Source organism: Gymnoscopelus braueri, assembly GCF_963280865.1.
Source record: "Gymnoscopelus braueri genome assembly, chromosome: 12".
Classification (NCBI taxonomy): Eukaryota; Metazoa; Chordata; class Actinopteri; order Myctophiformes; family Myctophidae; genus Gymnoscopelus; species Gymnoscopelus braueri.
Window position 1 is genome coordinate 48,773,771 of NC_137614.1, and position 26,554 is coordinate 48,800,324.

General features: G+C 41.1%; 2 protein-coding genes and 1 pseudogene across 3 annotated transcripts in view; all 3 read right to left on the minus strand.

Moving 5' to 3' along the window:
* Positions 1-915: 915 nt before the first annotated feature.
* The window catches only part of LOC308096635 (putative ATP-dependent RNA helicase DHX35), a gene marked incomplete at both ends in the record, with an annotated part of 46,970 nt that continues 21,331 nt past the window's right edge, over positions 916-26,554 (minus strand). The window contains 11 exons of the mRNA XM_080444047.1: positions 916-936; positions 1,292-1,369; positions 2,345-2,472; positions 2,755-2,809; positions 12,394-12,505; positions 12,919-12,990; positions 13,623-13,704; positions 13,857-13,986; positions 19,605-19,682; positions 20,720-20,910; positions 21,263-21,317. Of these exons, the coding sequence (XP_080300173.1) occupies positions 916-936; positions 1,292-1,369; positions 2,345-2,472; positions 2,755-2,809; positions 12,394-12,505; positions 12,919-12,990; positions 13,623-13,704; positions 13,857-13,986; positions 19,605-19,682; positions 20,720-20,910; positions 21,263-21,317 (1,002 nt within the window). The remainder of the gene's footprint in view (positions 937-1,291; positions 1,370-2,344; positions 2,473-2,754; positions 2,810-12,393; positions 12,506-12,918; positions 12,991-13,622; positions 13,705-13,856; positions 13,987-19,604; positions 19,683-20,719; positions 20,911-21,262; positions 21,318-26,554) is intronic.
* LOC308097717 (E3 ubiquitin-protein ligase TRIM39-like) lies at positions 16,198-17,715 on the minus strand (annotated as a pseudogene). Its single transcript has one exon. The product of its transcript is annotated as an E3 ubiquitin-protein ligase TRIM39-like (transcript).
* On the minus strand, positions 24,987-26,384 carry LOC308097401 (nuclear factor 7, ovary-like; the record flags this gene model as incomplete). The annotated part of the gene is made up of 1 exon (XM_080445157.1): positions 24,987-26,384. One exon carries the CDS (start codon positions 26,382-26,384, stop codon positions 24,987-24,989), a length of 1,398 nt encoding a protein of 465 aa, XP_080301283.1.

Genomic DNA, 26,554 nt, shown 5'->3' on the forward strand with positions numbered 1-26,554 from the left:
GGGCAGAGCCTTGACAACGCACATTTGCAATGCAAAGTTCAGTTATAATCACCTTTTCACCCAGGGAGGGCAGAAATGCATTTGCATTTGAGATTATGGCAGTGATTGATTGATTGATGTACTTTTATTTAGTAAGACATGAGAATCACAGTACATGGAAGTACAAATTCACAATACAAGGTCTAATAAACTGGAAGACTCAGTTAAGCACGTAGCTTTTTTAAGATGAGAAACCCATGCACACAAATCATAATGACATATAGGAGACAGACAGATATACACACTACTATACAGAATGTCATACAATCAGCTTTCAGGTAGCCTGAGGCTACGAGCTCAATCCATGGTCTTGAAGGGCGGACCCAAACACAGCCGCCTGGATTTGTGCGTGGCTTCCTATTGATTCACCAATCTATGTCCCCGCCTCCCCTCCCCTCCCCCCCTCGGCCTGTGCACGGAACACGCTGACGTCACCAAATTTAGAGCGACGCCCCTCTGCACTCTGATTGGTAGGGAGATAACAAGGTCCAAGACCATCGTTCGTGCATCGCTCCCCCAGGCTTTTCTTTTTTGTAACAAAAAAAAATGCATGGGTTTCCGAGGCTAGCTTTCAGGTTACTGGCATGAAGAGAGAAAAAAATATATACAAAAGAAGAAAATGAAAGAGGGGGGGGGGGGGGTAGGGGGGGTAGATTAAGACTTAGAAAGTCACAGGGGCCATTTTCGAATTGCAGCCTCCTGAAGGTGTATCTTTAGGGCAGTTTTGAAAGTGAGTAGGGTTTTACACTCCTTTACTCCTTTTGGTAGGGTGATGTAGTGTTGGCGGACATAGTGACATTAATGGTAAACAAACGGCCCTCTAACAAAGATTTCCGTACCGGAAACGGAAACCATAGAAGAGACTTTAAAGACAAGTTAAATATAGGCGAGTTCATGCTGAAACACAAGAAGTGATCTCATACATGGAGATTCTGACCTCTGTCCCACTACCTAATAATTGAATCAAGTTTCATCATGTGACTTCAAATTACAGCACCAAACCTGGGGGGATTATATCTCCACCCTGGCCTTGGAACGCCTTAGGATCCCCCAGGAGGGAAGTGGCTAATGTTGCTCTGGAAAGGGAAGCTCTCTGCTGGAACTGTTACCCCCGCGACCCGATTCCGGATAAGCAGTTGAAGATGGATGGATGGATGTCTGAAGAGAATGTCCGAGTCCAGCCTTAAACTTACTGTACCTGTGTGCAGTTATTGCACAACGAACCAAGTATTAAGGCATATAGTCCACATACCTTGATGAATGCTTCATACACGTTCAGCATGGTGAGATGATCTCCCTCAGCCACAGCAAACTTCCTGTGTTCTCTAGCCTGCAGAGTCAAACATCAGACAGATGTGATTTATGTTTTATGAAGTACTTCTCTGTGACGATGTACATAACAGTGAGTCTCAACCTTTTTTTTTTTTCATTTCAAGGACCCCGCAGTTTGAATGATATGCATTAGGCCAAGGACCCCCACTTAATACAATGTGTTCTCTTTGGGACCAAAGGATTTTATCCCATTTCCAGCAATCACATTTATAGCAATCATACAGTGCAATAATGAGGCTCTTACACCAGTGTGCTATCAATGCCCCAAGACAGAGTCGAGCGAAGGTGTCACGTGACAAAAAGGAACAGATCTACAAGCTAATAACGTATCACGGTGCAACGTGTTGTCAGCTTGTAGATCCATGTGTTAATTGTTTTGAGACTAATTAATTCAAGTCGACCTCAATTAATAGTAATTAATATTTACCATTTGAGTACTATACCTGCACTCCTCCATCCGTACTCAAATGTTTTATGTTTATAATGTAACAGTGAAACAGCCTTGAGCCCATATTTATAACATAATGCAATGTGTTTTATCAGTGACCTATGGAGCGGTGCATATCAGATAAGATAAGATACTGTATAAATGTATAGGCTCATTTAAAAGTTATTGACGTGGATTGTTGTATGTCAGAAATCTTTTCATTGTAACCCATGTACAGAGTACACCAGAGTGATACAGTATATTACAGCTGTAAAAATTCATGCAGTTTTAACATAATTCAGCACTAAGTTTCAATGTGTGGCTATTCACTCACTTTATCAGAGTCAGTATGGCCCTCTGGAAATAAATGCTGCCCACCACTGTACATTGTAAAATCCTGGGTGTTTATTTAACTCCGTTTGTGCACTCTTGGAGTTACAGACTCGTAAGGGTCCCTTTTGGACCCCTGGTGGTCCTCCAGACCCGATGATGAGAAACAGTGATGGTACAACGTATTGCTTTAGAAAAGCCCCCGTTTCAACTCACAGCAGCTTTCTTCTGATTGGGCGGCACCACGAAGCCCCATGTTTGCATCTTGGCAAACATGGGGCTGAGAGGGAACTCTGCCATCCGCACGCCCATGGGGTCAGTCAGCCGGCCATACTGGTCCAGGCCTGCCAGTACACACACACACACACACACACACACACACACACACACACACACACACACACACACACACACACACACACACACACACACACACACACACACAATGTAAGTCAATGAGAAGACCGTTTTCGATTGTAAATCTCTAATCAACAAAGCAACTATAATTGAAGATATTAGACATATCATTGAAGATATTATATTTGGAATTACACCATGGCCAGATAACTACAACAACCTAAACCTCTACCGACGTGTAAGGTTTGTTTTAAGGAGTCATTTCTTACCTCCTAGAGCGTAGAGCAGCTCCAGAGCCTGGACCATGGTCTGGGCAGGGGGAGGCTGTTCAATGACAACACAGGAGGTTATGTTAAGTCCAGCAATATAATTACAAAGTTTAACATTTAAAAACATAATGCCACATGCCTCTAAAACCACTTTATTTGAACCATATAACACAGGGGTGGGCAACTTTGATGATGGAGAGGGCCACTATATTTCCACACTTGCACCTCCACATTGCATACACTGTTGGGCAGACACCTCTTGTCTCCGTATTTTAACTTTTTTTCGTAAATGAATGCCGTACTTCGCCATTCTATGACACACAAAAGTAGCAAAAATAGCCAATCTACAAGCTCAAACGCATATTTGTTAATTGGAATCCTGATAATTTGTTTTGCTATTTTTGAATTGGAATCCTGAAAAGTAACATTTGTATTTAATTTCAAATGCATTTAGTTATACTCATGTTAACTTTTTTTTAACTTAAATACAAATACATTAGACATAAAAAAGACAATAGAATTTGAATACTAGTCATTATGCTACTAATACAGACTGAAGTAATTAAAGCAGGTCATGTTTGCATGTTTGGAATTGTAACAGTTGAAATCAATAATAATATCAGTATTCCGCCATTTGCCCATGTATGATATAACCCCTAGTGCCATCTGGACTGAACTTTGAAATGGGAAAAGTTTGTTTTAGTAGGAGTTTTGTCCCTTCAGCCATTAACTGCACTAAACAAGCTGCCTCGCCGACCGGATGGTTTTTGTTTATTTTTGTTGGGGACTGTCGTGTGCTATGTTGTTCTGTGCTATATGGTTGTGTGTTTTTCTGTTGGAACAGACTGTGAATACGAATATCCCTGAGGGGACAATAAAGACTTTATTGTCCCTGAGGGGACAATAAAGACTATTATTATTATTAGTGCCCCTGTTCTGGGGCGAACATTCTGTGATAACATTCTGTCAAAATAAGTAAGTAGGTCAGAGTGGCGAGAACGAGGGAGTCCATCCCCTTCTCTGTGCCCTGGGAGATGGACTGCTGAGGTGGAGCACCACACCTACCATCAGCTCCCAGTAGTTACCGCACAACTTAGCCAAGCCCTGCCATTCATATGCTGAGTTGGCAGTGCCAGTATAGCTAACAGACTGTGTCAATTTCACAGATTTAATTCCAGCAGTCCTCTCGGGGGGGGAGCTAGTCTAAGTTAATTAAAAAAGCAGAGATCAAATCACAGCCACCTCTCCCTCTCTCTCCCCTGTGTAAAACCCAGAGTTAGTTATACTCACAGAGAGGAAGCTGAATAACATCCGTGACTCGGGGGTAAGCACTTTATATTTGAAATCTGAACCTTTATGTACATGTGAGAGTTGGCAATGTAAAAAAAAATCTAACACCGCTATAAACCAGGGGGACTCGGCACCATGACGCTTGTAGGCTACCATGGCTAGTCTGGACCAGACCTGTTCAGTGGGGTTGACCGGTCACCAGAGATTTCGACCCAGGACGATTCGACCCGGACCATTCGACCCGCTTTCGACCCGCTTGGACCTGACATTTCGACCCGGACCGCGAGAGAGAGAGACAGAGAGAGACAGAGAGAGAGAGACAGAGACGTAATAATAATAATATGTACATTGATTTACCAAACAATTATTATTTGTCTGTCAGGGTGAAACAAGCCCAAAGGCTTTCAAGCACAGCCATTGAGATAAAGTATAGTTTTGGACCATGACGGAGGCGCGCCGAATCAGCAGACCTTGAGGCCAAGGAGTCGCGCCCGAGCGCCTCCAGGCGCGAGTGCCCGCGACGACCGGCCGATGGTCTGCTATTCGACTAAGCGCCGTCCGAGTTATGTACCGATAGGCACAGAATCGTAAATAATATTGGTGGGGACTGCGTTACACAAACGCAGCACACTCCCAAAGCTGGCGCCGCCGGCAGCTCCGCGGAGCTGTAAGGCATACATTATTATTTCATTTAGAAAAGAAGGTTTACAAAAAAACTTCTTTAAAAAAAAGTATGCAACTGGGGGAGCATGCTTACAATATTTACTCTTAAATATACTCAGGACCTCACCGTCACCTTGTACCTTCAGGACCTCACCACCGTCACCTTGTACTCTACTACCCTCTAGGGGTTACACAGATAATTCGACCCGGTAAATTTGGGTCGAGCTGACTCAAATTCGCGGCTGGGCGAATTGTCCTGGGTCGAAATCTCTGGTGACCTTCAGTGGGAGGACGGGTGGCTTCGAGCGAAAATATTAAGTATAGAATAAAAATTAAAAAAAATATCACTGACTTCATGATTAAGATTAATGAAAAAATAACTTAAAGAAAACCAAACAAAAAAAATCTTAAACTGACCTCTTGGTGGCGCTGAAGTGAAAGCCGCTGGTCCTCCTGGAGTCCTGATCGGTCTCAAGGTTGCATCATTCACACAGCTGGAGATGATCACTTTTTTAAAGTGGCACGAATCTGAGAAAGAAGTTCTCTGGTCCTATCCAGTGGTGGGAAAAGTACTCACATTTGTTAAAAGTATCAATACCGCAATGTAGATATATACACCCTGTTAAGTAGATCGGTTCCGTATTCAAAATGCACTCGAGTAAAAGTACAAAAGTATCGGCATCAAAATATGCTTAAAGTACCAAATGTAAAAGTAATCATTGTGCAAAATGTCCCATTTCACAAGTTCAATATGTATAAAAATATTTTGAAAATAGCATATCTACAAGCTCACTCACAACACATGTGATTTGTAATAATAATCCAAATCTACAAAGTAACTATACTTAACGTTTTCAAATAATTGTAGTGGAGTAAAAAGTACAATATTTGCCTCTGAGATGTAGTGGAGTAGAAGTAAACATATTGAAAATTATACTCCAGTAAAGTAAAAATACCTCAAAAATTGCTTAAGTACAGTACTTGAGTACATGTACTTAGTTACTTTCCATCACTGGTCCTATCAGACAGTATAGTAGCCTACTGTACTACTAGAAGGCCTACTGTCCCTATGACAGTGGTTCTCAAACTTTTTCAAGCCAGGCAAGGACCCCAAAAATTTATATGTATTTGGCCTCGGACCCCCATCTGAAAAGGTTTTGTGCCAGGGACCCCCAGAAAAGATTTATATAAAAAAAAGAAATATCTAAATTATTCAAAATCTTCCAAACGCTTTCAAGATTTAATCTAAAATGTTCAAAAATAACAGATGTACAAGCTTGTAGATCTGCTATTTTTGAATAGCCAATGGATAAAGTTTGCTGGGGACCACTGTTCCTCCAGGAAATAGTCGTTTCTTGTTTACCACAGTATTAGTGTCTATTTTATTTTGAATTTGAACATAATGATCGCATTGTATTTTTATTAGTGTGTAGTAGACGATGTCCATGTTTCAAGCTCACAATGGTTTAAAATAACTATTTCTCTCAAACTCAAAAGGATGATGTGTGGGAACTCTTAAAACGTTCCAAGTTCCAATTTGAGTTAAAGGGTTAGGTATAATTTAGCCTATTATTACAAGCTAGATTTATATGTACATGTACACATACTGTAGGCCATTGCATTAAATAAGTCCTAAAATAAATCTAGAGACACACACACACACACACACACACACACACAGACACAGACACAGACACACACACACACACACACACACACACACACACACACACACACACACACACACAGTATACATACTGTTAAGTATCATTGAAGTGGACAGCTGCACTGGTAAGTGGATCCTCAGCCAGCTTGAGTTAGCTACAAGCAGGTTCGATGGCAGGTGTCTAAATCACTACACCCCCTCCATTAACATTTCACATTCATTTTAATAACATGGGACATAAACCGACTTTTGTCAAAGACACAACAACCCTACTCCTACCATAATCATCATTACATAAACTGATAGCTACTATTACTCTGAGCATGTATTATCATATGCCTAAGAACACGTGGTGTGTGTGTGTGTGTGTGTGTGTGTGTGTGTGTGTGTGTGTGTGTGTGCGCACATGTGCGCGTGTGTGCATGGATGTTGGAACCAACATCATAGACCAGGGGTCCATTTTTCAGGCCAAGGACCACTTAGCTGAGAGAGATGAAGCAGGGACCCCCACTACATATTGTATACAATTGTGTTGCGGGAACTTGCGGATTAAACTTTTTCATACTCAGCTTCATAGATATCATCAGTGTCGTGTAAATGCATGTTTTGTTATGTTTATTTTAGACATTTAACCACTTAAACCAGGGGTCTTCAACAGGGGGTCCGGGACCCCTAGGGGGTCCTCAGAGTTACTAAAGGGGGTCCGCCAAATCTTTGTGTGATATGATTCTTTTTTTTTACATTAACCACTTGAACCCTAGCATCACTTTTCTGAGGAGAACTTTAGCCAAAAATAACAGATCTACAAGTTCACAACGCCTCGCGCTGCGAGGCGTTGTGAACTTGTAGATCGGCTATAGATCGGCTATAGATCAGCTTGTAGATCGGCTATAAGAGTTATAGGTGTCAAGGGAAAAAAGAGCAGCAAAGGTTTATCTGAAACACAATATTATACAATATAGAGGGGGTCCCTGCTTCATCTCTCTCACAGCTAGGGGGTCCTTGGCCTGAAAACGTTGAAGACCCCTGACTTAAACATTCAATGCTTAGTAAACTTGACCTTTGGCTCTGTACTTGGTCTGCTCTTTTTTCCCTCTACACCAAACCTCTTTGCCAAAAATAGCCGACCTACAAGCTCACATGTGAGCTTGTAGATCGGCTATTTTTGGCTAAAGTTCTCCTCAGAATAGGGATGCTATAGGGTTCAAGTGGTTAATGTAAAATAAAATATATCATATCACACAAAGATTTGGCGGGCCCCATTTAGTAACTCTGAGGACCCCCCTAGGGGTCCTAAATCCCCTGTTGAAGACCCCTGGCATAGACAGAAGTACAGACATTTCTAATGATAGGGCTTTAGCAGTGAAAATACAAAGTATAAAACTCCTCCAAGTAGTCATCATAATACAGAGGAGTAAATTCCCATTTATGATTAAACACTGCCACCTTCTGGTAAAAATAACACACTACAGGCCTTGAGGAGTGAGTAGTATACTTCACTGGCAGACAATAATAAACATGGATGTATTCAATGTAATAAAGCCAGTGGTTCTCAAACGTTTTCATGTCAAGGACCCCCAAATTAACATGTATTTTGGCTGCGGCGCACCCCATTTTGAAAAGATTTTGTGCCAGGGACCCCCAGAAGAGAAGATTTAAAAACTAAATTCTATATTCCAATTTATTTCATAAATAACCCATCAATACAAGCTCAAAACTTTTAAATGTTGATGCTATATTAACTTATTTAGCCGGGGGAACCCCTGGAACACCTTCAAGGAACCCTGGGGGTTCCCGAATCCCCCACCCCACTTTGAGAACCACTGTAAATAAAGACTATAGGGTCAGTTATTTCAGTGCACGACCATAAGGCTTTATTTGAAGATGTGTGTTTTAGAGATGTCATGGATTACAGATCTCTTTCCTCGGTGGTTGAGTTAACTACAGTTCTACAGATTGCAGCAGTGTCGTCTGCATACAGAGTCAGGAGTAATCAGCACAAATGGGAGTAAACAATTTCATTTTTTTTGCGGCTACATGTTTGGCTACGTCATTGTTTTAGTTTTTTTAAGCTACAAGGTGATCTTAAAGTGTACCTTAAGAGTACCATTTTAACATGCAAGAGTACTTCACTTATAGACTCTACTAATTGGATTGCACTTATTTTTGATGGCGTTCATTTCTCCAGAGTTTGATTACCGTGTTTCACTGATCTGAAGTTAACCTACTGTTATGGAAAACCATGCAGACATAAGTCAATAAAGTTCAGGACAAGTAACCTTTACCGATATGAAAGCAGGTCCTACATATGGATCAAAATGACACCCTTGGTTCAATTGCTCCACTGAGACCTTCTGAAGTTTTCGGAGCCAAATACTTGTCCAGATTAACACAATTTACTAAGTATACAAACAAAGGCAAAAGCAGGAATGTAAAATGCATGTTGTCGTCATGGAATGGAAGGGGTTGACACTAAACGGTTGCCCGACTGCCCCGTGGTAAATAAAACGTTCGGGTTTGCTTTCAGATTGCCCGACGGGCAAGTGCATTCCGTCTTCATTAAATATTACTGGCTATTCATGAAGAACAATGCTAACTTTTTACAACTAGCAGTTGCGCTCATTCTGGTATTTCAAAGTGACTGTCACCAGTCGGCAGTTATCGATTGGATTTAACATTTATTAGTTCTACAAGCTATCATAATGGACAATGTACTTTTCGGGCAAGTAGGCATGACCTTTGGGGCAAGTAGAACATGACCTGTACTTGCCCGACGGGGAAGTGCCTCCGAGACCATAGTGTAAACCCCTCATAATACCAAATATCAAGCGATTATGGCAGTATTAATTAATGAAATGTGCATGCCAATGTGATGTAAGAACCACTGTCATGATTGGCCAAACAGACATGGCTTAAAAACATGAGCACTACTGTTTCATTGTTGCTTCACATCATCATAGGAACAAAATGGCACTTGATTTTTTTGATTTTTTTTCGATTGCACTGCTTTGTATCTGCGCGGTTTATTTGCACATTCCATATGAACATGAAATGTGAAATATCATGGCTAATAGAAAAAATTTGGCACCAAGAGGTAGAAAGGCCACTGCGTTTCGAACTAGTCAGAAGTTAAGTGGCAAGAAAGAGTTATCGGACAAACTGTCCCAAGTCCTTTTTTCACAGTTTCACATCAGCTGTACAATCTTCAAGGTCAAACAAAGAAAACCGCATTACACAGTTTCCACTGCAGCAAAAGTCCTGAAAATGTCTTAAATCTCGGGGGGCCAGAAATGAAAAGGATGAGATCTGATTCGAAGCTTCGTTTCTGTATCCAACAGGTTGATATCGCAAACCAATTAATAAACATAAAAGGCACCCAGGCGTTTGGGGTAAAGCAAACTTTAAAACCGAAAGATAAACCATGTTAAGTCCCTCAAAATATAACATCTTCACTTTACACTTTGTCTTTAGTTTATTTTCCGAGTTCTGCTGCTGCCAACTGGAATAACAACAAAAATACTACAGCGTTAAAAAAATAAAAATGGAAGCTGAGAACCAGAGGAGGGCTGTGACAGGACAGTCATTCCCTGGATCTCAGCCTTGCTCTGATATGTACACAGGTGGAGGGTCACTACTGTATGGCCAATGCTAGGAATGGACACCGGTGGGGAACATTCTGAACCCATCGCCATTTAAGACGGAATTAGACTGGGCAGCGCATCGCGTCTCGCACCGAAAGATAGCCGATCTACATGAGTATTCTGTTCATTCAAGTGTAATGTGCAAACAATCATTACTATCTGACCATTTATTCCAGGTCTTAAGCCTGGTAAACCATAGCCTGGCATGGCAAACCATCCCGGTCGCGTGAATTCACATTATCATTGTCTTCTGCAGAAACCAAAAAGTGGAAGAGCCAATCAACGTCTGCGCTCAGGGCCCTGTGATTGACAGACACTGAATGGCTCTTCCACTATTTTGTTTTTTTGCAAAACGCCCACCCAGAGCGTCTGGGGCCACAGACCAGTCATTGTTGTTTTGTCCTCCTGCGCGAAGCGGTGGAAAAAAAGCTGACCACAATCCAGCTCTTGCCGCCCCGCGGCCGTGTGCACGAAACAAGCACAAGCGGGAGAATTTCACAGGGCCGCGCCCACTTGCCTCTCCGCCCCTCAACTTCTCCACACGTCCCAAATAATCACCCGTCTCTCATTGACTCTTTGTGTCTCCTACCGGAACCCACTGCTCGTCATCAAATTATTGGCTTAGGAATGCGACAAAAACCAAAAAAAATATCCATGAATTCAAGTCTCCATGGGGTGAGTGATCGATAGGAAAAAAATTTTTTTTGGGGGGTGAACTATCCCTTTAACCCATTAAGACCTGAGGCGATTATTGAAAGTGTTTTCTAAATCCTAACAGTTTTTTTTTTTTTTAATACATTTTTTTTTTCAAGATTTTCGAAAAATAGCAGATCTACAAGCTCATAGCGCGGCACTCGGTGCCGCGCTATGAGCTTGTATATCTGCTATTTTTGAATAGCCAAAGAAATCTAAAGTGACACAGATGCGTTCCAGGTCTTAATGGGGTAACTCTTACTTTGAGGAAAATAGATGATATACAAGCTCACAACGCATTGTGAACTTGTAGATGGGCTCTTTTCGGTGCGAGACACCAGCGTGCCAACTAAATCAGTCGATATACTAAACTATCACTTCATCTTCCTCCGCAGAGGGTCATCAACAACAGTCAGATATTAAACTGATAAGAACAGATTCTACACTTGATCTTTAGCCAAAAGGCAGAGGAGAGTGGAGGCTCAACGATGTGCCACTCACCGGTGACCATTCTAACAAGATTGGGCCCCTTGGATGGAGATGGAAAGTAAATACATTGTACAATCTTTGTTTATATACAGTGTGATGGATAGGGCACAGTGTGTGTTAAATGAGGTGCTCTCCATTTTCTTTCTGTCACAGCAGTGAGTGTTGGGCCGGCTCCACTTCTCAGAGGATCCGAGATCTCTTGCTGGCCAGCGACCCATGCTGAAAGAAAGAAGAGACACATTCAATCCGGGAAAGCATCTGTGTCATTTTAGAGTTTAGAGCAGGGGTCTTCAATGTTTTCAGGCCAAGGACCCCCTAGCTGAGAGAGAGATGAAGCAGGGACCCCCTCAATATTGTATAATATTGTGTTTCAGATAACATTTGGCTCCTCTTTTTTTCCCCTTGACACCTATAATAACTCTTTGCCAAAAATAGCCGATCTAGAGCTTGTAGATCTGCTATTTTTGGCTAAAGTTCTCCTCAGAAAAGTGATGCTAGGGTTCAAGTGGTTAATGTAAAAAAAAAATCTTGTCACACAAAGATTTGGCGGACCCCCTTTAGTAACTCTGAGGACCCCCTAGGGGTCCCGGACCCCCTGTTGAAGACCCCTGGTTTAGAGAGAAGAGAGAGATAGTGAGATAAGAGAGATAAGAGAGAAAAGACAGACAGACAGAGGTTCTCAAAGTGGGGTCACAGCAGGGTTTCCGGCAGACCATTTCTGCCTCGGCGCCCCGCAGAGGCAGAAATGTGTAGCGCCGAGCCCAAAGTTTCTGGTGAAAATTATGCAATGTTGCAATGCACACGGCTCAGGAATGTGCATTTGCAAATATAAATAATGTAGCGCACGTTAGTTAACAAAAGGACTCAAATCTGTCTTCATTTTAGTTCACGAAAAAAGACGAGACGAAATGTTTTATATTGTTTTCTTCTCATCTTTCCTGTGATGCGCAGCGCTCTGTTTATAAACAGCTGCTGCTGACGTGCAGCGGCACACACACACACACACACACACAGAGTTGAATGGACAGTTACTGTATGCTGCGCTCACAGCAGCTACAAAAGTTACAAATCCAAATGACTGAAATCAGTTGGGGCGACTGAGAACTTTAATCCATGTGCAGCCCTGGAAACATCCACATTTTTCAGACCGAGGTGCAAAACAAACAGAGGATGAGTGTGTTAGTTTCTACGGCCTACCTTAGCCTGCTTGTAGAAGTGGGGAGCCAGTTCAACCAACCAGGATGATTCAACCGCAGTCACGTCACGCATGTAGTACTTTGAAGTCTGAACCACTTCATTGAAGATAACCCTGGAGAAGGAAAGTGTGATAGATTTAATTGTATTAATAATCATGTCGTCGCTGTCAGGCGCAAACCAAACCAAACAAATCTCTGTACTGCAACTTTTTTATTTTCTTTAATAAATCACTGCTATTGAACACCCTTTACGTCTGTCAGTGGGTTTTACAAATATTGAACCATTCACTAACTCCTTATGAAAAGGAATAGTGATAGTCTGCACACTACTAGAACATGCTCCGATAGCATCTCATAATTCATGTTCGAAAACATTACTTCAGTTTTCACTTTAAATTGACCCATAAAATGTTAAATGTAAAAATAACCCCCCCCCCCATTATTTTGTCATAAATTGCTAGAATATACCGTATGTGTATTGTATGAATGAATTTATCAATGACATATATGGACAGACTTAACGTACCATTTTGGAGGCGTCTCCCCAAACAGCACAGAGTTGGGGTGGATGAGAAGCTCACGGTCGTCACGTAGAGTCCTGAGAGGGAGAGGCAGTGGGTTATTATCATTGTGATCGCTTAAATCAGACATCAAGCTCGCCATGCCTTAGTTTATGGGTTCCCAAACTTTTCAGGCCGTGACCCCCCAAAATAATCATATTTGAACTGGGGGACCCCCGCCTCTGACAAGCACTTGGAATTGTATAGGAGCTGAGGCATTTACATTTAGTTTGACTCGGTTCCACAGATAAATATTGTGAAAATAGTCGCTCAAAAATTAAAAGTCATTAAATTGTAACTTTAGAAATGTGCAGATATACCCTGTACAGTTATACTGTATGTTGGTTTGTTTACTGTTAAGTGAGAAAACAATGTTGCACATTAAGCTAATCGTCTGAGGACCCCCCAAAATAATTTGGGTCCCGACCCCCAGTTTGGGAACCACTGGCACGAGTTAGGAAACAACACAAAAACATAACAAAGTGCCACGACAGATACGCCCGAGTGTGTGTTTGGTGATGACTGACACAACAGGTGTGCCGTCTAGCTCTGACTCAGGCCATGTGTGACTGCTTAAATCAGCCATCATCCCATCTGAGAAATAGCTTCATATTGTACGTTTGACACATGAAAATCATTTCTCTTCCTTTGTCCATGGTCGGTCTCTCACCTGTAGGATCCTGAATGGTGAATGCGGGCCGCGTTGGCAAAGAACCCGACAGCAATGCACTTCAGGATCACATCAGGGTCACCTGGACAGCAACACAACGGCAGGAAAAATAAATTCAACGCCTTCAACTCCACATGATACTGTATGATGGTACTGGCACCACATGACACACATGCAGACACACATTCACACACACACACACACACACACACACACACACACACACACACATACCTTCACTGGTGTTACGCGGCACTTTGAACTTGTTCATGAGCCGACGCAGCTGCTCTCGGACCGTCACGGCTCGCAGGAGACCCTTGTAATTGAGGAAGTGTTCCTGACACCACTGGGAACTCTTCAGGTGCTGAAGACAACAGAGAGAGACATGGGTGCAAGGTTAGCCAATGGAATACAACCACTACAACGACTACTAACCACTGTGTTTCCTGCACTATCTGTACCGAGTGGACCTCTGACATAGACCTACTGCACATATAAACGGAGCAGCTACTGTACCTTTAAACACACATAGGCTTTTTTGTATACTAATTAAATAGTTTTAAGAAAAATGCTGTTAATTATCCCAAAATTGACGCAGAAAGTTCCCCCCAGAATAGGCATGCTGGGGTTCAAGTGGTTAATGTGGTTAAAGAAAAATGTATTGATATTCAGAGGATTAGACAAAACACACTTATTGTGTATTTTACCTAACACCTTGGTGGTTTCATAAAACATCTGTAACATTTTAAATATTGACCTCTGCTAACATATAAAATGTCATACTGTATGATGTCATAACATATAGATATGTTATTTTATGCAGCTGATCTGAAATCACACGAAATGTGTGGCAGTTTATTTTTTGTTTATCTTTACAGATCTTTCATTAGAACTCATTCATATCTCAGAATTAGAGTGACAGGATATCAAAATGGTTCAATAAAACTATTTGACATTCATCCAAACTCATTCAGCGATTCTATAATTTATGAGGACGCTTTGTAGAAATAGATTAGAATATAATATAGTAGTTTATAAAATACATGCTAATCTTCCTTTATGCACTCATTATTATGACACTGCAAAAATAAAACACAAAATGTTGAAAATGTTATAATTCACCATTTATGAAACTATCTTTTCAAATACTAAATAATAATTACTCACCAGTGTTATTAAAATATTTAATGCCAACACATCCTGCAGTAAGACTAGACTAGAATCACACATGCAGTCATGAATCATGAAAATCCACTATTGTACTTCACTATAAAACAACCACGACTTCAGATCCTTTTTCGATAGTCAGACTTTAATTATGAATGCGGTCACATTACACATCAGAAACACTGTGTCTCCCATCTCATTGAGTGACTATACAATAAACAGTTAACAGGGCATTTCAGTGAGCATGTAGACCATAGTACAGTTAAAACAACTCTACAGGATGGCTCTCTATCATTTTAGTTGAGTGTCTTGTTTTCCTGTTAATTTCCATCCTTCTCCTTATCTATCCCTTTAAGTGTATTCATACATTTCACTCCAGTTATTTATTTATTCTTCACATTCTTTTCTACTGCAGGACAGGATATCAGTATGTAAATCAGTCATTTTCATAAGTAGGATCAACGTTTTTAATCACATGTTTGTGTTATTGTTCTGGGTATAATTACATGAAAAGAATGAAAAAAGAAAATACAGTATTGGTACATTAGTCTGATACATGATATAGTAAAACTACAATTGCAACACAAATCAGAATATACATTAAATTATTATATGTTTCACTGTTGAACTAGGTATTGTATTTTAAATCTCCAAATAGGTGTAGCCACCAGTTCCAAACACATTCATGGGTCTGGTGCAAATGTGTCCATAAATGAATGACAGTTTGTCCAAACATCAACAAACTAGATGGATATGTTTAATGATGCTGTTGAAACCCATAAATGTCCCCATAAATTGAACAATAGGGGTGATGGCATTGCTGAAGAAGGCCTGGCACAGATTTTACCATAAATGATTGAAAGGTCTGATGGTCATAAAATCTGTTAATTATCTTTAATACAGTTATCAGAAACTGTCAAAGGACAAATTGCCGCTTTGCAGTTATATTTATCATTTTGATAATTTAACTCTGAACCTAAAATATTATAATAATAACCATCAGTAACAAACAATCATTAACATTATTAATTATAAACATTACATAATTTTTACCATTACTATTATTATTGATAATAAACAGGTGATAATAGGATTTATAATTATTGGTTAAGGTTATTAACTAAAAACTGTAGATATTATTCATAACAACGTAATCATCCCATCATATGAACATGTTGATGACATCACAGATCAGAGACTAGTGTTACTTTAGACACTTGATTGTCATCCATAGACACAACACATCATATGGTCTCTGTCGGGTGGAAACCTCATACAGTATGTTCCAAAACGGTTACTTTACAGGGTTTAAATGAGCATAATTTTGTGATGCTTTTGTGTGACGCTGTAGAATGATCAGGTACAAGTAGGGCGTTCATTTACGAAAAAAAATGTGTTTAATATGGAGATAAGAGGTTTCTGCCCGACAGCGACAAATAGACACTATACTACTAGTAATGTTCCTTTACTTGTTCCCCTTTAAAGTACTTCTTACCACCCATCATCATCATGTCTAACTATCCAGTGTTACACTGACCTTCCCTGGTAACATCTTCAGAGGGACAGTACAACCAGTGCCAATACATGGAAAGAGTGTGTCAGTGAAAGTGTGTGTGTGAAGGTGTGTAGGTGTGTGTTAGTATCAGGATCAGAGAAGGACAGCTTTCCTTCATTCCAGTCCAGCTGGACTCTGATCCTCTGAGGTTTCTGCTTCACTGAGAGATCAAAGAAGTACCCTGGTGTGGAGCCTGCTGTGTATTTACCTTCTTTTAACCCTATTCTCCATTTTTGACCCCCTCTGTCTCCCTTCCTCTGAAAGGACTCTGCTAACACACCTACTGTCCAGAGTGTATTGTCTCCAACCTCAACATCCCAGCTGTGAGTCCCTGAGTTAAATCCTTCAGAACCCAGGACATGGCCACAGTGGTCAAACCTCTCTGGGTTGTCAGGAAGCTGCTGTTTTTTTCCCCATCTCACACTGGTCAGATCATCAGACAGGATGAGGCGTGGATAGGCAGTGTTGGGGTCCAGGATGACAGGAGTGTAGGAGACAATGTCCTTCATATTGTCCCAGACTCTGAAGGTCAGGTTGCTCAGGTGTTTGGTCACATCTATCAGTGCTCCTGAGACCGGCTGTGGGTCCTGCAGTGTGAACTGGACTCTTTGCATTGTGGTCTTGTAGTTCTGCAGGAATGAGATGTGTTCAGCTCTCAGCTCCTCCTCTATGGCTCTGATTGTGTTTGAAAGAGTTGAGATGTCTCTGTTCAGACCCTCAATCTTCTCCTTCATCATCTGACTCTTCTTCGACTGTTCCTCCCTCAGTGCAGTGATGCTGGCCTCCTCTTCCTCTTGTAGAAACTGATGCATCTTTTTAAACTGTTCCTTCATCTGCCTCTCTGTGTTCTGAGTCTGGAACTGAATGTGTTCTGCTGTTTGATCACAGTTTGTTTTAACTTTATTAAAGACCTCCAGTTTCTCCTGTAAAGGCTTCAGTGATTTCTGGACTTCCTTCTTGTGATCCAGAGCAGCTTCATCGATGGGTCTGAATCTGTGGTCGGTGTGTTTTTTAGCATCTCGACACACAACACACACTGGCTGTTGACATTCCAGACAGAACAGTTTGAGTTTCTCAGTATGCAGACTGCAGAGAACCTCAGACCCTGTTGAAGCTCTCTGATGTCTCTCCTGTATGAAGGCCTCACACAGGTTCTTCAGAGCCAGGTTTCTGGGTGGATCCATTGAATGTCTCTCCTTACAAACTGGACATTCCTTTATTACCTTCTCTCTCCACCATTCCTGCAGACAGGCTTTACAGAAGCTGTGGCTGCATGACAGTAGAACAGGATCTCTAAAGATGTCACAACACACAGGACAGGAATAATCCTCTTCAGGGCGAGACAACGTGGAAGCCATTTGGTCTCCGAGTGAAGCTACTAACACTCTGTTCAAGCAAGGAAATCAGCCAGTCAGTCGTGGTAACACTACCTCCTCTAGAATGTTCCCTGAAGTTTACTTTCACTGTGAATGCTGGTTCTTGTTAAAGTCCATTCAGCTGACAGAGTCAGCAGCAGGTTCAAGTGGTCTGGGTCAGTATTCTCTCCTGTAGCTGTGGACAGACAGTCTGTCCTCCCTCAGTGGAAGTTGTGTTTGATCTGAAGGTAAATCATATTGTCCGTCTCTTTGCGTGTGAAGAGGCAGAATAACAACCTCTCTGTTTCCTGGTTTCCCTCAGATGAGTCTGGTAGGAGTGGCGCTATGACACTAACGCACGCACGCACGCACGCACGCACGCACACACACACACACACACACACACACACACACACACACACACACACACACACACACACACACACACACACACACACACACACACACACACACAGTTGTTTGTGCCTCACTCAGGTATGTTATCTAACAGGTATGTGGTGTGATTTCTTCAGAGGGAAAAACAGGTACAGCCACGCAATGCAAATTGTGACGTGGAAGCCATTTTGTCTTTGAGTGAAGCTACAAACACTCTGCTCAATACAGGAATTCAGTCAGTCGTAGTAACTCTCCCTCCTCTAGAATGTTGCCTGAAGTTGACTTTCACTGTGAATCGTGGTTGTTGTTAAAGTCCATTCAGTTGACAGAGTCAGCAGCAGGTTCCAGTGGTCTGGGTCAGTATTCTCTCCTGTAGCTGTAGAAAGACTGTCCTCCTCACTGGAAGTTGTATTTGATCTGAAGGTGATTCTTCTTATCGGTCTCTCCGTGTGTGTGAGGATGATAGTACTGCTGTGTGAGGAGTAAGGTTAACAACCTCTCGGTTTCCTGTTTTATGTCAGGTGAGACTGGCAAGGGGCAGAGCCACAACACCATAAAGTTGTTGCAAAGTTCAGTTATAATCACCTTTTCACCCACTGAGGGTGGAGGCAGCAATGCAAGTCACCTGCTGCTGCATGTCCACTCAGCGGGAGCAGTTACTGTAAGGGTTCAGTGTCTTGTTCAAGGAAAATGTTAAACGCAGTGTCAGGAAGAGATCTTTTCAGAGGATATCAAGACATCACAGAAAGACAGGAGAGACACAGTCATGTGAAACGTCTTAAAGAGAGTTTTGAAGTTTTGAAGCAGACAAAAAACAGGAGCTTTTAAGGATTTGAGTTTATGGCAGTGAGTGGACATGGTGACATTAGTGGTAAACAAATGGCCCTCTTACAAAGATTTCCGTACCGAAAACCACGGCAGTGGAAGAGATAAATACAGGCATCCACGAGTTCATGAAACACAAGAAGTGATCTCATACATGGAGATTCTGACCTCTGTCCCACTAGCTAATAATTGAATCAAGTTTCATCATGTGACTTCACATTACAGCACCAAACCACAACCAGACCTGCCAACCTTGGGAAATTCTGTGAAGTACCACAATGCGGGCGTGCAAAGCCCCCTCCCCACAAATGTATTTTTTTGGGGGTCCCGCAAGCCTTTTTGGGGGGATTTTGGGGGGCCCTTTACAATTATGTTATTTCACAGACTGAGTTAACATATAGTCTATCAATAAATATATTTGTCAATGTCAATGTACAGTACATCACAATTTCTAGTCTTCCACCAGCACTCAGCTGAACTCCTGCGGCCGTGAGTTGGGTAAATACTGAATGTAGCCTCTTTTTGGTTTAATTGTTATACCGCGCCCATCCCCCAAATTGCACAGTTTTCAGCAGGCATTTCATACCTGCGTACAGAGACCTAAAATTTGAAAATTTAAATTAAACTTACTGTACCTGTGTACAGTTATTGCACAACCAAGTATTAAGGCATTAGTCCACATACCTTGATGAATGCTTCATACACGTTCAGCATGGTGAGATGATCTCCCTCAGCCACAGCAAACTTCCTGTGTTCTCTAGCCTGCAGAGTCAAACATCAGACAGATGTGATTTATGTTTTATAAAGTACTTCTCTGTGACGATGTACATAACAGTGATTCTCAACTTTTTTTTTTCATTTCAAGGACCCCCAGTTTGAATGATATGCATTAGGCCAAGGACCCCCACTTAATACAATGTGTTATCTCTGGGACCAAAGGATTTTATCCCATTTCCAGCAATCCCATTTATAGCAATCATACAGTGCAATAATGAGGCTCTTACACCAGTGTGCTATCAATGCCCCAAGACAGAGTCAAGCAAAGGTGTCACGTGACAAAAAGGAACAGATCTACAAGTTAATAACGTATCACGGTGCAACGTATTGTTAGTTTGTAGATCCATGTATTAATTGTTTTGAGACAAATTAATTTAAGTCGACTCCAATTAATAGTAATTAATATTTACCATTTGAGTACTATACCTGCACTCCTCCATCCGTACTCAAATGTTTTATGTTTATAATGTAACAGCCTTGAGTCCATATTTATAACATAATGCAATGTGTTTTATCAGTGACCTATGGAGTGGTGGATATCAGTTAAGATAAGATACTGTATACATTTATAGGCTCATTTAAAAGTTATTGACGTGGATTGTTTTATGTAATAAATCTTTTCATTGTAACCTCGTACAGAGTACACCAGAGTGATACAGTATACTACAGCTGTAAAAAGAAGGAGAAAAAAAAGATCCTGTTGTGAAAGCAAGGACCTTATTTTAAAGCAGTCTGGCATGTCTACCAAATACATGCAGTTTTAACATAATTCAGCACTAAGTTTCAATGTGTGGCCCTTTACTCACTTCATCAGAGTCAGTATGGCCCTCTGGAAATAAATGCTGCCCACCCCTGCTGTACACTGTAAAATCCTGAGAGTTTATTTAACTCCATTTGTACACTCTAATGAGTCACAGACTCGTAAGGGTCCCTTTTGGACCCCTGGTGGTCTCCCAGACCCGATGATGAGAAACGGTGATGGTACAACGTATTGCTTTAGAAAAGCCCCAGTTTCAACTCACAGCAGCTTTCTTCTGATTGGGCGGCACGACGAAGATGTTCTGAATCTGCATCATGGCGGCGATGGTGACGATCTCTTTGGAGCAGCCGAAGGTCCCCGACTCCAGGAGCATCTTGGCAAACATGGGGCTGAGAGGGAACTCTGCCATCCGCACGCCCATGGGGTCAGTCAGCCGGCCATACTGGTCCAGGCCTGCCAGTGTACACACACACACACACACACACACACACACACACACACACACACACACACACACACACACACACACACACACACACACACACACACACACACACACACACACACGGATTAAAGCAAAAATCCAATCAGATTCAACCAAATAAAAAAACCCTAGAGCGTACAATGTAAGTCAATGAGAAGACCGTTTTCGATTGTAAATCTCTAATCAACAAAGCAACTATAATTGAAGATATTAGACATATCATTGAAGATATTATATTTGGAATTACACCATGGCCAGATAACTACAACAACCTAAACCTCTACCTACGTGTAAGGTTTGCTTTAAGGAGTCATTTCTTACCTCCTAGAGCGTAGAGCAGCTCCAGAGCCTGGACCATGGTCTGGGCAGGGGGAGGCTGTTCAATGACAACACAGGAGGTTATGTCAAGTCCAGCAATATAATTACAAAGTTTAACATTTAAAAACATAATGCCACATGCCACTACATCCACTTTATTTGAATCATATAACACAGGGGTGGGCAACGTTGACCACTATATTTCCACACTCGCACTTCCACATTGCATACACTGTTGGGCAGACACCTCTTGTCTTCGTATTTTAACTTTTCGTAAATGAATGCCGTACTTCGCCATTCTATGTCACACAAAAGTAGTAAAAATAGCCAATCTACAAGCTCAAAACGCCTATTTTTTAATTGGAATCCTGATTTTTTTTTTTTTGCTATTTTTGAATTGGAATCCTGAAAAGTAACATTTGTATTTAATTTCAATGCATTTAGTTATACTTATGTTAACTTTTTTTACTTAAATACAAATACATTGGACATAAAAAAGACAACAGAATTTTAATACTAGTCATTATGCTACTTATACAGACTGAAGTAATTAAAGCGGGTAATAGTAACTCTGACATCCTGTTGAAGACCCCTGGTTTAGAGAGAAGAGAGAGATAGTGAGATAGGAGAGATAAGAAAGAAAGTGTCACAAGGGTCACAGCAGGTTTATAAACCGCTGCTGTTGACGTGCAGCGGCACAAACACACACAGCCCTGGAAACATCCACACACTCAGACCGAGGTGCAAAACAAACAGAGGATGAGTGTGTTAGTTTCTACGGCCTACCTTAGCCTGCTTGTAGAAGTGGGGAGCCAGTTCAACCAACCAGGATGATTCAACCGCAGTCACGTCACGCATGTAGTACTTTGAAGTCTGAACCACTTCATTGAAGATAACCCTGGAGAAGGACAGAATGTGATAGATTTAATTTTATCAATAATCATGTCGTCGCTGTCAGGCGCAAACCGTCTATCTCTGTACTGCTACTTTTTTATTTTCTTTAATAAAAAGAACAAAAACATTGCTAGAATATACAGTATGTGTATTTGTATGAATGAATTTATCGATGACATATATGGACAGACTTAACGTACCATTTTGGAGGCGTCTCCCCAAACAGCACAGAGTTGGGGTGGATGAGACGCTCACGGTCGTCACGTAGAGTCCTGAGAGGGAGAGGCAGTGGGTTATTATTATCATTGTGATCGCTTAAATCAGACATCAAGCTCGCCATGCCTTAGTTTAGGCGTTCCCAAAGTTTTCAGGCCGTGACCCCCCAAAATAATCATATTTGAACTGGGGGACCCCCGCCCCTGACAAGCACTTAGAATTGTATAGGAGTTGAGGCATTTACATTTAGTTTGACTCGGTTCCACAGATAAATATTGTGAAAATAGTCGCTCAAAAATTAAGTCATTAAATTGTAACTTTAGAAATGTGCAGATATACCCTGTACAGTTATACTGTATGTCGGTTTGTTTACTGTTAAGTGAGAAAACAATGTTGCACATTAAGCTAATCATCTGGGGACCCCCCAAAATAATTTGGGTCCCAACCCCCAGTTTGGGAACCACTGGCACGAGTTAGGAAACAACACAAAAACATAACAGAATGCCATGACAGATGTGTGTTTGGTGATGACAGACACAACAGGTGTGCCGTCACATGTTCTATCTCTGACTCAGGCCATGAGTGACTGATTAAATCAGCCATCATCCCATCTGATAATAGTTTCATAATGTACGGACACAAGCAAATTATTTCTCTTCCTTTGTCCATGGTCGGTCTCTCACCTGTAGGATCCTGAATGGTGAATGCGGGCCGCGTTGGCAAAGAACCCGACAGCAATGCACTTCAGGATCACATCAGGGTCACCTGGACAGCAACACATTCATCTGTACATACATTCCCCATTTCTTTCTTAAATTGTTTTAATTATGTTTTGACACTGGCTTTGGCAATGTAAACATAATGTTTTCTCATGCCAATAATGCTCCTTTGAATTTAATTAGCATGTTATTCAGCATTGTCAATTTAAAACCTTATGCTTGTCTCGACCTACAAGCCCCAATGTTGGTCTGCATTTCTACAGCGCCTTTTATCCAAAACACTTTACAGTTTAGAATATAGTATAGTAGTTTTATAATAAAAAATACATGATAATCTTCCTTTATGCCCTCATTATTATGACAAAAATAAAACACTAAATGTTGAAAATGTTTGTAATTCACCATTTATTTATTATTTAATTACTTATTACTTTTCAAATACTAAATAATTACTCACCAGTGTTACTCAAATATTTCATGCCAACACATCCTGCAGTAAGACTAGACTTTACACATACAGTCATGAATCATGACAATCCACTATTGTAATTCACTATAAAACAACCATGACTTCAGATCCTTTTTCGATAGTCAGACTTTAATTATGAATGCAGTCACATTACACATCAGAAACACTGTGTCTCCCATCTCATTGAGTGACTCATTGAGCAATAAACAGTTAACGGGGCATTTCAGTGAGCATGTAGACCATAGTAGTTAAAACATCTCTACAGGATGGCCCTCTATCCCTTTAAGTGTATTCATACTGTACATTTCACTCCAGTTATTTATTTATTCTTCACATTCTTTTCTACTGCAGGACAGGATATCAGTATGTAATCAAAGTATCAAAGTTCAAAAGTACAACGGTTTTTAACCACATGTTTGTGTTATTGTTCTGGGTATAATACATGAAAAGAATGAAGAAAATACAGTATTGGTGCATTAGTCTGATACATGATATAGTAAAACTACAAATGCAACACAAATCAGAATATACATTAAATTATTATATGTTTCACTGTTGAACCAGGTATTGTATTTTAAATCTCCAAATAGATGTAGCCACCAGTTTGAAACACATTCATGGGTCTGGTGCAAATGTGGCCATAAATGAATGACAGTTTGTCCAAACATCAACAAACTAGATGGATATGTTTAATGAAGCTGTTGAAACCCATAAATGTCCCCTTAAATGTAAAAGTAGGGGTGATGGCATTGCTGAAGAAGGTGTCTGAAATGTCTGATGGTCATAAAACCTGTTAATTATCTTTAATACAGTTGTCAGAAACTGTCAAAGGACAAATTGCTGCTTTGCATTTATATTTATAATTTTGATAATTTAACTATTTAACTAAAACATTATAATAATAATAACCATCAGTCACAAACAATCATTACCATTATTAATTATAAACATTACATATTTGTTTGCATTACTATTATTATTGATAATAGACAGGTGATAATAGAATGTATAATTATTGGTTATTAACTAAAAACTGTAGATATTATTCATAACAACATAATCATGCCATCATATGAACATGTTGATGACATCACAGATCAGAGACTAGTGTTACTTTAGACACTTGATTGTCATCCATAGACACAACACATCATATGGTCTCTGTCGGGTGGAAACCTCATACAGTATGTTCCAAAACTGTTACTTTTCAGGATTTAAATAAGCTTCATTGTGTGATGCTTTTGTGTGACGCTGTAGAATGATCAAGTACAAGTAGGGCGTTCATTTACGGGAAAAAAAAATGTGTTTACCGGTAATATGGAGATAAGAGGTTTCTGCCCGACAGCGACGAAATAGACACTATACTACTAGTAATGTTCCTTTACTTGTTCCCCTTTAAAGTACTTCTTACCACCCATCATCATCATGTCTAACTATCCAGAGTTACACTGACCTTCCCTGGTAACATCTTCAGAGAACCACCATGAACAGTGAAAATATATGGAAAGAGTGTGTCAGTGAAAGTGTGTGTGAAGGTGTGTAGGTGTGTGTTAGTATCAGGATCAGAGAAGGACAGCTTTCCTTCATTCCAGTCCAGCTGGACTCTGATCCTCTGAGGTTTCTGCTTCAATGTGAGAACAGTGACTGACCCTGGTGAGTAGCCTGCTGTGTAATTACCTTCATATAACTGTATTCTCCAGAATTGACCCGCACTGTTTCCCTTCCTCTGAAAGGACTCTGGTAACACACCTACCTCCCAGTCTGTATTGTCTCTAACCTCAACATCCCAGCTGTGAGTCCCTGAGTTAAAGCCCTCAGAACCCAGGACAAAGCCATAGGGGTCAAACCTCTCTGGGTTGTCAGGAAGCTGCTGTTTCTCTCCATCTCTCACACTGGTCAGATCATCAGACAGGATGAGGTATGGATGGGCAGTGTTGGGGTCCAGAATGAAAGGAGTGTAAGAGACAATGTCCTTCATCTTGTCCCAGACTCTGAAGGTCAGGTTGCTCAGGTGTTTGGTCACGTCTATCAGTGCTCCTGAGACCGGCTGTGGGTCCTGCAGTGTGAACTGGACTCTTTGCATTGTGGTCTTGTAGTTCTGCAGGAATGAGATGTGTTCAGCTCTCAGCTCCTCCTCTACGGCTCTGATTGTGTTTGAAAGAGTTGATATGTCTCTGTTCAGACCCTCAATCTTCTCCTTCATCATCTGACTCTTCTTCGACTCTTCCTCCCTCAGTGCAGTGATGCTGGCCTCCTCTTCCTCTTGTAGAAACTGATGCATCTTCTTAAACTGTTCCTTCATCTGCCTCTCTGTGTTCTGAGTCTGGACCTGAATGTGTTCTGCTGTTTGATCATAGTTTGTTTTAACTTTATTAAAGACCTCCAGTTTCTCCTGTAAAGGCTTCAGTGATTTCTGGACTTCCTCCTTGTGATCCAGTGCAGCTTCATCGATGGGTCTGAATCTGTGGTTGGTGTGTTTTTTTGAATCTCGACACACAACACAGACTGGCTGTTGACATTCCAGACAGAACAGTTTGAGTTTCTCAGCATGCAGACTGCAGAGAACCTCAGACCCTGTTGAAGCTCTCTGATGTCTCTCCTGTATGAAGGCCTCACACACGTTCTTCAGAGCCAGGTTTCTGGGTGGATCCACTGAATGTCTCTCTTTACAAACTGGACATTCCTTTATTACCTTCTCTCTCCACCATTCCTGCAGACAGTCTTTACAGAAGCTGTGGCTACAGGACAGGATAACAGGATCTTTAAAGATGTCATGACACACAGGACAGGAATAATCCTCTTCTGGAAGAGACGACGTGGAAGCCATTTTGTCTTTGAGTGAAGCTACAAACAGTCTGCTCAATACAGGAATTCAGTCAGTCGTAGTAACTCTCACTCCTCTAGAATGTTGCCTGAAGTTTACTTTCACTGTGAATCGTGGTTCTTGTTAAAGTCCATTCAGCCTAACCCAGCAGGTTCCAGTGGTCTGGGTCAGTA